The 11362-nt window shown below is 58.4% G+C and overlaps 1 protein-coding gene across 2 annotated transcripts; it reads right to left on the reverse strand.

Moving 5' to 3' along the window:
* Positions 1-937: 937 nt before the first annotated feature.
* On the reverse strand, positions 938-11299 carry SURF4 (surfeit 4). Of its 2 annotated transcripts, XM_079706767.1 has the most exons (7): positions 11150-11286; positions 4718-4811; positions 4065-4251; positions 3356-3432; positions 2671-2714; positions 2040-2226; positions 938-1334 (listed from the first exon to the last, which is right to left on the reverse strand). In XM_079706767.1, the coding sequence occupies exons 3-7, from the start codon at positions 4168-4170 to the stop codon at positions 1068-1070; spliced, it is 681 nt and encodes a 226-aa protein (XP_079562893.1). In that variant the 5' UTR covers positions 4171-4251; positions 4718-4811; positions 11150-11286; the 3' UTR covers positions 938-1067. The 2 variants fall into 2 exon arrangements, with proteins under 2 accessions (XP_079562893.1, XP_079562892.1); XM_079706766.1 differs by lacking the exon at positions 4718-4811 and having other exon boundaries at positions 11150-11299.
* Positions 11300-11362: the final 63 nt, after the last annotated feature.

The following is an 11362-nucleotide window of genomic DNA, read 5'->3' on the forward strand; positions in this document are numbered from 1 at the left end:
CCCAGGAAGAGAGAAACAGTATAAGGCAATGTTAGGAAACTTGAAATACAGGCTCGAGATCCAATCGGTAAGGCATCACAAATCGTAAAAAGTAATTTGGGCTGCATTCAGCATAGCAAATAGACAATCTGAGCAAGCCGCAGCCTCGTGAAAATGGGGGGGGATGGCCGCACGGCCTGGGGGGCCCTGCGGGGGAGACGAGCGGGCAGTGCCGGCCCGGCTCTGGCTGTGGCCCTGGGGCAGCTCAGCGTGAGGTAACTGGTCTGAGTGCCCTGCTCCGGCCGGGCCCTGCAGTGGCAGCTGCCCCCCACCGAGCTGGGCACGCAAGGGGGCGGGTCCCTGCGGGCTCCGGGCAGCCTCCCTGTGGGCCACCGTCCGCACCTTGAGCCACTACCGCTCCCAGGGCGTCGCCCCATAAAACCTGCACCAATCCGAGTCAAGCCCCTGATGAACGCCTTTCACCGTAGACGGCAGCCTTGGCTGCCTCTAACGCTGCCTTATGCTTTGGGTCTGGGGTTTCTCTATATGCTCTCGCTGTCCCTGTGAAGTATCACAACGCGGGGCAGAAACAACGGAGAAGGCACTGGTGCGAGTTTGAACCAGTGTGTTGATGTTGGGCTGGGCCACCCCAAATCATCGAGTAGTTTTAGCTAAAAACGTAAACTTTAAAAAAAATAAGAGGGAGACTGCTTTGAATGATACACAAATGTATCTGCTCACAGTACAGCTTGAAGGTCCCCCACCCCAAAAAAGAAACCAAAAAAAAAAAAACAGGACTGAGAGGCCACAGCCAAGCAAGCTGCTCACTCCAAGAAGCCGCGGCCTGCCTTGGGGAGGGAGGCGCTGACCACGGGCCGGCCAGCTCTGCATGGTCAGATACCAGGTTGAGGGTCCAGAGCAGATTTAGCCATCAATTATCAGGTGTCCGCAAGTAAAGTTCTCAAAACATCTGTGCCTTTACCAAGGGAGGGGAGGGAAGAGGATACAGAAATGCTGGCAGTTATGTCGAATCCACCCTGAACCAGTCCTCGACGGCCACGGGTCCCAGCCAGGCGGGGAGGGGTCTGTTACCACTCTTTCTTCTTCTCGTCCATGGACACGCCCCCGGGGCCCAGGGCCACCACCAGGAGCAAGCCTCCGATCACCGACATGGTCTGGAAAAAGTCGTACTTGAGGAAGTCGTGCATGGGCTTGTAGACGGGAATGGTCCAGAAGGCGTTGAAATACACGTTGATGGCAAAGAGCCACACGACGAGAGTCAAGGCGGCCAGCTTGGTTTTAAAGCCGACGGCCACCAGAATCATCAGAGCCGTGCCCACGATGTTCTGGAGGATCTGCACAGGTTGGAAGGTAAGCAATGGAAATAAACAGGCAGCTTCCAGCTGCCCGTGCCACTGCAGCCTGTGGGCCAGGCTGGAGTGACTCAGGGCGTGCCGAGAGCCGGCATGACAAGCAGGGAAGAAAATCATGTCTCCTGCGATGGGGGCAGCAGCGAAAGCAACACTTTGAATTGAGAAAGGTCTGGGGAAGGGTAGGAGGTCTCCGATGAACAGGCTGGGATTTACCGGGACCTGCTCCAGTCGGAGCCCGGTGGACCTGTCAGTCACAACCACAGTCCCCGGCGCTGCTTAGAACCAAACGCTCCCCCCTCCCCAGCACCAGGAGCCCCTCCTGGGGACCCCGCCCGGCCAGGGCCCCCCAGCTCTGTAAGCTACTGGGGGACAAGGACAAAGCCTTCGACTCTGCAGCCCCAACAAAAAGGACACGATAAAGGCAGGAGTGTGAGGAAGGAAAGAGAAACAGGAGCCTGTGCCAGGAGCCTTCACCGACAGCCTGGACGGACCCTTCATTGAGGTCAGGGAGATCCGGGCCTTAATTTGCTGGAAAGGCAGCTTCTTGGTGCACAAGAGCTTGACAGCGTTCTGTTTCCTTTAACAGGATCATCCCAATGGCCCCTCAGCTATGCTTAGTGCACAAGCCGGGCAGAGAGGGGGCAGCGCCCCTTCTAGAAGGACAGGGACCCGACCAGGAACACTTACCGAGAAGAAGCTGGCGTCAAAGTGAAGGAGGGTCATGAACATCAGGACCAGCAGGACGCGGCCTCCAAGCTGCATGTACTGTTTGGGGGAGCTCTCGCGCACGGTGGGCACGCCCGCGAACATGCTCTTCCCTTCGGAACGGGACTCCGCCAGGAGAAGCAACAAGCCCCCTCCCAGGGCCAGGTTCCTGAGGAACGGACACGCCATGCTAGTCGCTCAGGCTCATCAGGCTCTGTGAGCGCCCGGCGGACCAGATCGGGAGACCCCGGCAGGAGCAGGGACTCCGGTGACACCCACGGACGGGGAAGCCCCACACGACCGGAGACATGGATGCATCCGCGCCACCCTCAGGATGGCCTGGCCTGGGCACTCCTGCTGACCAGCTGGGTCCCTGGGAGCCAGTGCTTCACTTGGACCCTCATCGCCCTCATGAGATACGGGGTCGGGAGGGATGACCTCGTTCTCACCTCTGTCCTGGGGGCTCTGGGTGGGGAAGGAAAAGGCTTCGCCGACGTCCGCTACAAATTCTGAGAAGCATGGTTTGGACCCAAAGAAACTTACTTCAACCAACAGTTACTGAGTTTAGAAACATGAGGAAAGTGCACTAAGTCACCAACCAGAAGGCACCTACCTCATGAGAAACTTCAAGTCCCATAAAATGCTATAGGCAATCGTCTAAGGAGAACAGAGAAGAGAGAGAAACTTGAGTCTCAGCATTTTCAGACAGATCTGTATTTCTACAGAATTAACAGCATCAGGCATTTCTTCCAGTATAGGTGAGAATCTAAATACAAGAGGTACAAAACCCTGTCAGGACACCGACAGCGCCGAGCTCAGCGTCTCTCAGGGTGCAGTGGTGGCCCCGGATCTAACAAGCCCCTGCTTCCTCAGAGCGGGGCCCAGGACGTTCTGGAGAACATGGCGGCTCCGAGACACTGGTCTGGAGTACATGCGTGTGACACATCTCACGTGAGTAGCTAGCTGCTCTTCTTTATGAAGTAAGATGCTAACAAGACAGTGTCCTGGCTGCAGCCGACCCCGTGACTTGTCCCCTTGTCACAGGGAACTCAGGAAAGTGGCAAAAGGTGGATGCCCGGAGTTCGGCCCCTTCCCAGGGTGCTCGGCTGTCCGGCTCTCCTGAGTTTCCACGGCTTGCATGGAGGAAAATCCAGCAATTTCTCAGACGAGAAAAGGAGCTCCAGGCAGACACACAGAGGGCTGAGAGGGGAGTGAGCCTGAGTCCTCACAAATGCCTTTTTGCCAGAAGCTCTGCTCTAACCAGAGCGAGAATGAGACCCCAGCCACGTGCCGTTTACCTGCAGCGCGATGATGCCAAAGAGCCCGAAGCAGGCGTACTGCACGAGGTTCCTGCTCAGCACCAGGATGCAGCCGGCTGGAAGGGAGAAGGGCGAGGGTCAGGGGGCCGTGGCCACCTCACCTGGCCCCCTGGCGCAGCGGCAGCCCAACCGCCCGCCCTCAAGCAAAAAGCATCTTCTGGGGGGATTCATGGTAGGCACGGGCCACACACACGTGTCCACTGGCCTTTCCTCATCAAAAACACTGGTCCGGAAAGTGGGTCCCTTGCTTACAGAGTCACTGTCCATCAGAAAGAAGCTCAACTGTGGCGCTTCAGGACAGGCTGGCAAGTACAAGTCCAGTCCTTGCCCCCTAATGTGTGAGAGAGGGAGCGCTGCCGCCGGAAGACGGCCAGCAGGGGCGGAAGGCAGACCCGAGGCCGACGCAGCTGCACTGGTGTCTGATGATCCCCCTTCTCCGTTTACCTGTTGATCCTTTCCAGACACCCTGGGTTGGGGTGCCTCAGCTCCTCGCTGGCCCACCCAGGTGCCCCCATCTCCAGCACCTCCTGCTCTGGGCACTGATCACAGGGCCTCAAAGCAACGCAGCCAGGACCAAACACAGAGCACCCCACCCCGCGCGCCGGCAGGCCCAGCTGCCAGGCCCAGGCTGCTGGCCTGGCGCGAGGAGCTGCGGATGCACAGGCCCCTGAGTGCCGGCGCCACTCACTCAGCTGTCCGAGCAGGTTGAGGAACACGAAGGAGGACGCCAGCAGGTAGCCGCAGCTCCAGGTGGTGTCGATGTAGTCCCGCTGCTCGCTCCACTGGAACCACATGCGGATGCCGTCCTCCAGGAAGGTGCTGATCAGGCAGAGGCGCGCCACGTGCGGCAGGTACTGCTTGGTGACTCGCAGGAACTGCGGGGCCGCGGAAAGCTGAGGGTCAGGGGCCCGGCGCCCGCTCCCAGCACCGCCCGGTGTGTCCCGGCGCGGGACCACCCAGGCCTCCGTCCCGGAGACGAAGGAGCCCGAAGGTGATGCCCTGGGCCCGTCCCCGACCTCCTCCGCCATCTCAGCTGACGTGTGTGTGGCAACTACAGTCATCACGTGTGGGCCTGCCACAGGACACAGGGCGTGGGCCAGGCAGGCTCGCCCAGCGACAGACTGAACCGGCCTCGGAGGCGACCCATCAAGGGTGTCTCCGCTGCGGCACTACTGCCTCCGCGCCAGCTCGCTCTCCGTCGTGGGGCGTCCCGCGCCGAGGGCTGCGAGCAGCCTCCCCGCCCTCTCTGCCCACTAGCTGCCGTGAGCAGCCCCGCTCCGACCGCGACGGCCCGACACCTCCAGACACGGCCGCCTGCCCCCTGCCAGCCGCGCCACTTACGGTGGGTGATTAGGACACAAACAGGCAAGGCGAGACTGAGGTACAAATGTCATTCGGTGAACCGCACGCACTTTCTCTTACCAAGCATTCGAAGCTGAGGTACAAAGGGAAAGAAATCCTATGACACACGATAACACAGCAGGAACTCGGGAGAAAGATCGGGGACCCACCCACATGAGTGACATGTCAGGAGCCAGAGTCTAAAGGGCATCGCTGAGTCTGACTCCTCAAAGGGACAGTTGGATGAATGTCACAGCCCCTCTTAGGCCGATTAAACCTGTCGGCGGAATAAACAAAGGTGTATATTAGAGCGTTTCTTCGTTTTTGGTGTTTTGAAGAGCTGCTTACAAGTCCTAGGAAGCGCTAAAGCTGTCCAACGGGGTTAACGAGCCTCGGGCTGCTTAGCCCAGCCTTTAGTTCACAGCTCTGGCTCGGTCGGCACAGAGAAGCCTCTCCTCTTCCGGGGATCTGGGCCACAGCAGCCTGGCCTGGCTGGCCTGGGAGCGGAGGAGAGAGAGGTGACAAGCCAGGTGTCCACTCTCTTCCAGTCCTGGAGCTTGAGCCCCGAGGGGTCGCGTCTGCTCAGCCCCTGACCCCCCACGGAAGCGGTGCCACAGCCACAGTGAGGGAGAGACAGACGCGCAGACAGTCAAGCACGCAGATGCGGGCACAGAAGCACGGGCGGAGACTGGGGCTCAGGGTTCTCATCCTGGCTCTGATACCCACCAGCCAGCACACTGTGGACTGTGGACTGAGTTACTTTGGGGGGAGGACAGCTGGGCCCATGGTGGCAAAGATTCTTTCCAACTTTAATGAGCAGAGGAGAAAAGGAAAGGGAAAGGACCCTGTTTAAAAAAAAAAAAATGAGGTCCCAGATACTCCTATATGAATTCTGGGGTCCACGCAGAGAAGAAACACATCAGATCAGGGGCTGCGGGGACAGCTGACACCACAGGCCCTCCCGTTTCTGCCTCATGGCCCGAATGATTTCGAAATGCCCAGCGACGGTGTAATCACCCAGCCCGTCGAGAGACAAAGAGCACCCCCTCAGCTCTGATGCCCTGGCCCTCGTGTCAAGGCCCAGCCCAGAAGCCCGGGCGACGACACAGGCCTCAGCTCGATGTGGAAACCGGGGAGAAGCCACGGCGAGGCCGGCAGAGCCCCACCAGACGGCTGTGCAGACTCGGACTCCCGGGCAGAGCCCAACTCGCCTCCGTGCGGCCCTGTGCCCCTGGGGGAGCGCGCCCACTGCGCCACAGCCCACGAGACGAGATGGAGGCAGTGTTTAAAGCCTCCGTGACGCGTCTTAATTTGAGTGTCTGGGTCGAGAGGATTAAAGAGCGGCCCAGAGAAGGTTCCCTTCAGACGTGTAATTCACTCCTCCCTCCGCGTGCAGACACACCAAGGAGACAGACGTCTCTCTGCTTTGGGAAAGCACGGCAGAAGTTCAGGCATCTGTGCTCTGAGCTAAGCACGAATCTGATTTTCAAAGTCATACGTGGCCTAGGTTTAGGGCTGATGATTTTGTAAGTCAGGCCGATCCGGAGCCTCTCTTAACCAGCCACCCGCTAACGAGCACCTGTTTGCACTGAACAGGAAAGAAAAAAACTAGGTGTGACATAACATGAGACCAGACCCAATTTTAATCTTATTGCCTACACACATCTTGGTCTCAACGTGTGGCCCCTGAACCCACATCACGCTGCTTTAGACAGTGTCCCCTCGGCACAGCAGAAGAGCCCCCGAAGCAGGCACCCAGAAGCCACCTGGCCGGTGCGTGTGCCAAGCTGGCCTCCCGCTCACACAAAGGGCCCAAAGGCTGGGGGCTGCCTGCTGCCCGCGCACCCGCGGGCCGGTCACCCATTCTCTCCACTGGGGTAGCTACACCTGACCTGGGACGTAACTCTGGGAATACGGCGATCATGTCCCACAAAGCACGGGAAAACCTACTTTCTCTTAGTATTCAGGACAAAAGGGACCCGAGGACAGCGGCCTGCAAGTCTTGTTTCGTGGGAACTTGGAGGCGGAGGAACGAGGCAGTCAGACTTCCTCCATCACCGAGGACGGGGGCTGCACTTCTCAAGGGCCAGCTCAAGCCTGCACATCCCAGAAGATTAGAACCAGCGGCCAGGTGACTTCCCGCACATCAGGCTGAGTCAGGGCCGGTTCTGGAGCTCAGTGACTCACACGTGTGCGTCCGCCGAGACCCCCGGACCCCCAGTAAGTCTCCCTGAGCAGCGCTCTGTAGGGCCACGCAGCACCTCGAGGTCCAGGAGGAGATGTCAGCTGGCCCTGAGCTGGGGAGACGGCCTGGCTTTCTTTACTAAACACCCACGTGGGACAAAGCGCCTACCAATACGAAGGCGGCTCCAGGCTGCACCTGACCTTCCGGGAGAAGCCTCACCAACCACAGCCCCCGCCCGCACGCCTCCACCCCACTGCCCAGAAGAGGCGGGGTGGCTTTCCTGAACCTCCTGTCGAAGATGGGCGAGCGAGGACGAGTGAGTCAGCCGGCTCCTCTCTGCCCTCTCCCCACTCCTTTTTGGCATAAGGCAGGAAGCCCTTGCTGGGGAGGGGGTGACAGAGCAAAGGAACAAGAGGAAAACACTCCGAAGCCACCCACCACTGTCCCCAGAACCCTACCACACTGATGGTCATCCACGTACTGTTAATCCAGAGCCCTGAGACCTGGGGGCTATGTATGCCCGGTTCAGTGTCCTGCCAAGGCCATCCTAGCTCTCCAGCAATTGACCAGAGGCCCAGGGGAGCTCCTGGGGGTGCGAGCTTCCAGGACTGGCTCTGTCCTGCCAGAAGACAGGTAAAAATACCAAAGGCCAGGGACCTCCCTGGTGGCGCAATGGTTAAGAATCCGCCTGCCAATGCAGGGGACACAGCTTCGATCCCTGGTCCAGGAGGATCCCACATGCCGCAGAAACACCGAGCCCGTGCGCCGCAACTACTGAGCCTGTGCTCTAGAGCCCGCGAGCCACAACTACTGAAGCCCGCGCACCTAGAGCCCGTGCTCCGCAACAAGAGAAGCCACTGCAATGAGAAGCCCGCGCACCGCAACGAAGAGTAGCCCCTCCCTGCTCGCTGCAACTAGAGAAAGCCCACGCACAGCAACGAAGACCCAATGCAGCCGAAAATAAGTAAGTAAATAAATAAATTTATTTTAAAAAAATACCAAAGGCCACACTGGAGAGCAAGGCCTCATGCAGCTTATCTGTCACCTTGGTGATGAACCACCAGGCAGAACCCATTAAGTGCTAATACTCCTACTTACTGGTGCAAATGTGCTTGCAAGTTACAGTCTGCAGACTGGCAGCGAGCTCCAGCTGCAGGGCACGTGCATAATTTTGGTTTGCCGAGTTCATTAGCCTCTGGCTCCTTCAGACCAGTCTCAGATGGCTTCCGAATGCCCAGCTCCCGCAGAAAGCACTCTCAGCACTTCACCAGCAGGAGGACACTGTCCCTGGCCACCCAGGGCAAGGAGCTTGATGCCAAAGAGGCAGCTCGGGCAGAGCCTGCCAGTGGGAAGTAACCAGACCGCTCACCCTGCGCTCGCGCCTCTGCAGACCTGAAGGGAAGGTCGCAGGACGGCCAAGCCACGCGTGGACTCAACATACTGACCCACCACGTGCTGCACAAGACCACACAGACCTCCCTCTCCGCACCTAAAGATGGAAACACTATGGCCAAGCTCCGGGATCCAGGGGCGGCAGAAGTAGTATATAGGGAGGACCTGGCCCAGTGCGGGTGCATCGAAGGTTCGGGATTATTGTCATAACTCTCAGAGGACACTCGGCCCTTTTGAGGTCCTGTTCACGGCAGCCCAGACTTTCTGGCCAAATCCTGTCACTTCATTTTTGCTTTTGTTTTCTGAAGACAAGGTTAGAAAAGACAGATATGTCCTATTATATCATCAGTGACTTTGATGACACTTCCCCAGTCCCTTCAAATTAGATCATTTTCATCTTAACAGCCGGACTCACAGCACCTTTATCGTTCCAGTACTATGTGGGTAAATGTAAAAACAACAGCGCCACCTCAGATTTTGTCCATAGGAAGCCATTGCTTAGGCTCTGCACCCCACTATCCGTCCATATCCTCCTCTCGCACCAAGCCTGCCGCCAGAAGAGGCTCCTAACTTTGGTTGTGACAGCGCGCTGAGCCCCGCCCTCCTGAGTCACGCACAGAGGGCCACAGAGGGGTCCGCTGACAGCTGTCACCATCAAGGTGGGCTCTGGTGCTGAAGAACTGACAGCAGGAGCCTGCACTGCCCGACAGACGCAGCCTTGGTCCACGCTGTTTCTCCGTTTTTTAGGCAGCGTGCCCTCTTACGATGCTAGTGCTTTGTGCGTTTCCCTTCATTTGTACCAGGAGAGGAACACCAGGCTTTAGAAGCACGTTGGGTGCCTCGAGGTCAGAGACTGGGTTTCTCCCAAAGCCATGGCCCCAGGCCAGTCCAGGAGCCTCAGCAGGCCTGGCCTCCCTTCCCATAGTAAACTGGTGCAGGCCAACCCTGTGTGCCCCTCAAGGGCCTTTTTGGTTCCAAGATTCTGCTTCTTTCATTGAAGGCAAACAAAATGGAGAAAAAGAAGGATTACGTAAAAAGAGTCTGGTGGGGTGTTTTTGTTTTTGTTTTTGTTTTGGCAGCAGGAGGGTTTATCATTTGACACTTGGCAGCAACTTGACTGGAGACATTTTATCTAGATTCGGTTAGGAAATTCACTTGCAAAACCAGGGTTTTTCCAGGCTGCAGAGTGAGTGTACGAGGCTCTCATGACTCCCTTGGCTAAAAGGAGCCATCTCCTTAGGTAGTTGCTACTTGGGGAAACAAAATTGGGTCACTAAGGTTATGGCAATGAAAACCCACAAACTAAGCAAGCCTACTTGGTTTCTGAGAGCTTTCAACATGAATTGTTTTTGAGAGGGATACAATTTTTGGATTGTGTCTGTAAACACAAAATCATGACCTTAGGAAAAACTGTTTCTTCAAGTTGCTATGTTTTATCCCCAAAATGGTTTTTAAAATATCAGCTCACAGGAAAGTAGCGCATAGGAGAACCCGACTGGGAGACCACGCAAGAGAGGTATAATCCCTCAAGGGAAACAACAGGAAATCTTGTTCACCAATAACTGATCAGAAAGCGCACACGCATGCGCGCGCACACACACACGCACGCACGCACACACACACACACCCCTCCCTTCCAAGAAGCCCAGCCTCAGAGTGTGATGAATTAATACCACCCCCATAAAAATAAAAAATTTAACCTCACTACTCTTAACTCTGGCAAAGCCACACACACATTCAGTGAACCAAAGAAAGAATGACAGTTGGGCCAGACGTGGATCTTCCTGCAGAGATGGGGCTGTTCGTCTGTAGACATAACGGGATACTTTTAGAAGTAAAAGGTACACGACTGAATAATCACCACCATGTTCCTTGGACCAAGCTTGGTAGAAAGAGAGGGTGGAAGCTGTGTCCTTTCCCCTTTCCAGAATCTGGTTCTGTCCATCTAGTTTTTGAACACCTTTAATGGTGACTCCAAGGCCTGTTTCAAGGGCTTTCCTGTAGCTCGGAAGGCCACCTGTACACCCTTGGAAGGGGATAATCAGGAAGGTAGGCTTCCCCTCCTCCCAGGTTTGTGTACAGACAGATAGATATCCATTCATTTCAGTCTCAGGGCAGAGTCCAAACAGGGAAGGAAAACGCAGGGAAGGGTCAAAGGGACCCCAGGAACCCAACACATCTGTGGCTTTCTGCAGTGGGGTGCATACCAGGGCGCCCCCTTTCCTCTGGGAGGACCCCAGGCCTCCAGCCTGGCCAACCCCCATTCAGGATCAGCTCCCCAGCCCGCCCCCGAAGAGCGCCCAGTAAAAGGAAAAGCGTGCAGGGACCACCCAACAGTGTAGAATGCAGAGGACGCCCCCCACGCACCCCGGGGCCTCGGGCCCCTTCTCAGGAGCCGGGGAGGCAGCCGCTGACACCCCTCGGCTTCTAGGATGGCCCGGGCCGGGCTAGGGAGGACGGGCCCACCGAGCTGGGCGCCGAAGCAGGGGCCCGGGAACACACCCAGAGCCCGGGTGGGGGGGCGGCGCAAGGGCAGGCTGGGCCCGAGGCCGGGTTTGGGGGTGCCCCCGGCCGGGACGGGCGGCGAGCCCAGGAGGGAGGGCCCTGGTTGGGGGAGGGGGCGCGATCCCTCGGGTGGGATCGGGAGTGAGGGCACGGCCCAGGCCTCGGGGCGGCCCTGCGGGCCGGGGACCGGCTCTGGGGGCGGCCTGGGTCTCGGGGCCGGGCCCAGGGGCTGCAGGCGGGCCGGGCGGGGGCCCCGGGGGGAATCCAGGAGAGGGGGCCGAGGGGGGCCGGGGGAGGAGGCTCCGCGCGGGAGGCCCGGGGGAGGGGCCGGCCGAGCCCGCAGGCCGCACCTGGTCTGCGAAGTCCTCGGCCGTGCCCATCAGGTCGTTCTGGCCCATGGCGGCGGCGGGAGGCTCGGCTAGCTCGCTCGCTCGCTCCCTCGGCGCTCGGCCCGTCGGCGCCCGCGCCCGCGCCCGCTGCGGCCTCCACAGGAAGTGCCGGCGGCCGGCCTCGCTTCTCGTACGCGGCTCCAGCGGCTGCCACGTAGGCCAAGCCTTAAAGGG

This window comes from Hyperoodon ampullatus (genome assembly GCF_949752795.1).
Source record: "Hyperoodon ampullatus genome assembly, chromosome: 6".
In the NCBI taxonomy this organism is placed as follows: domain Eukaryota; kingdom Metazoa; phylum Chordata; class Mammalia; order Artiodactyla; family Ziphiidae; genus Hyperoodon; species Hyperoodon ampullatus.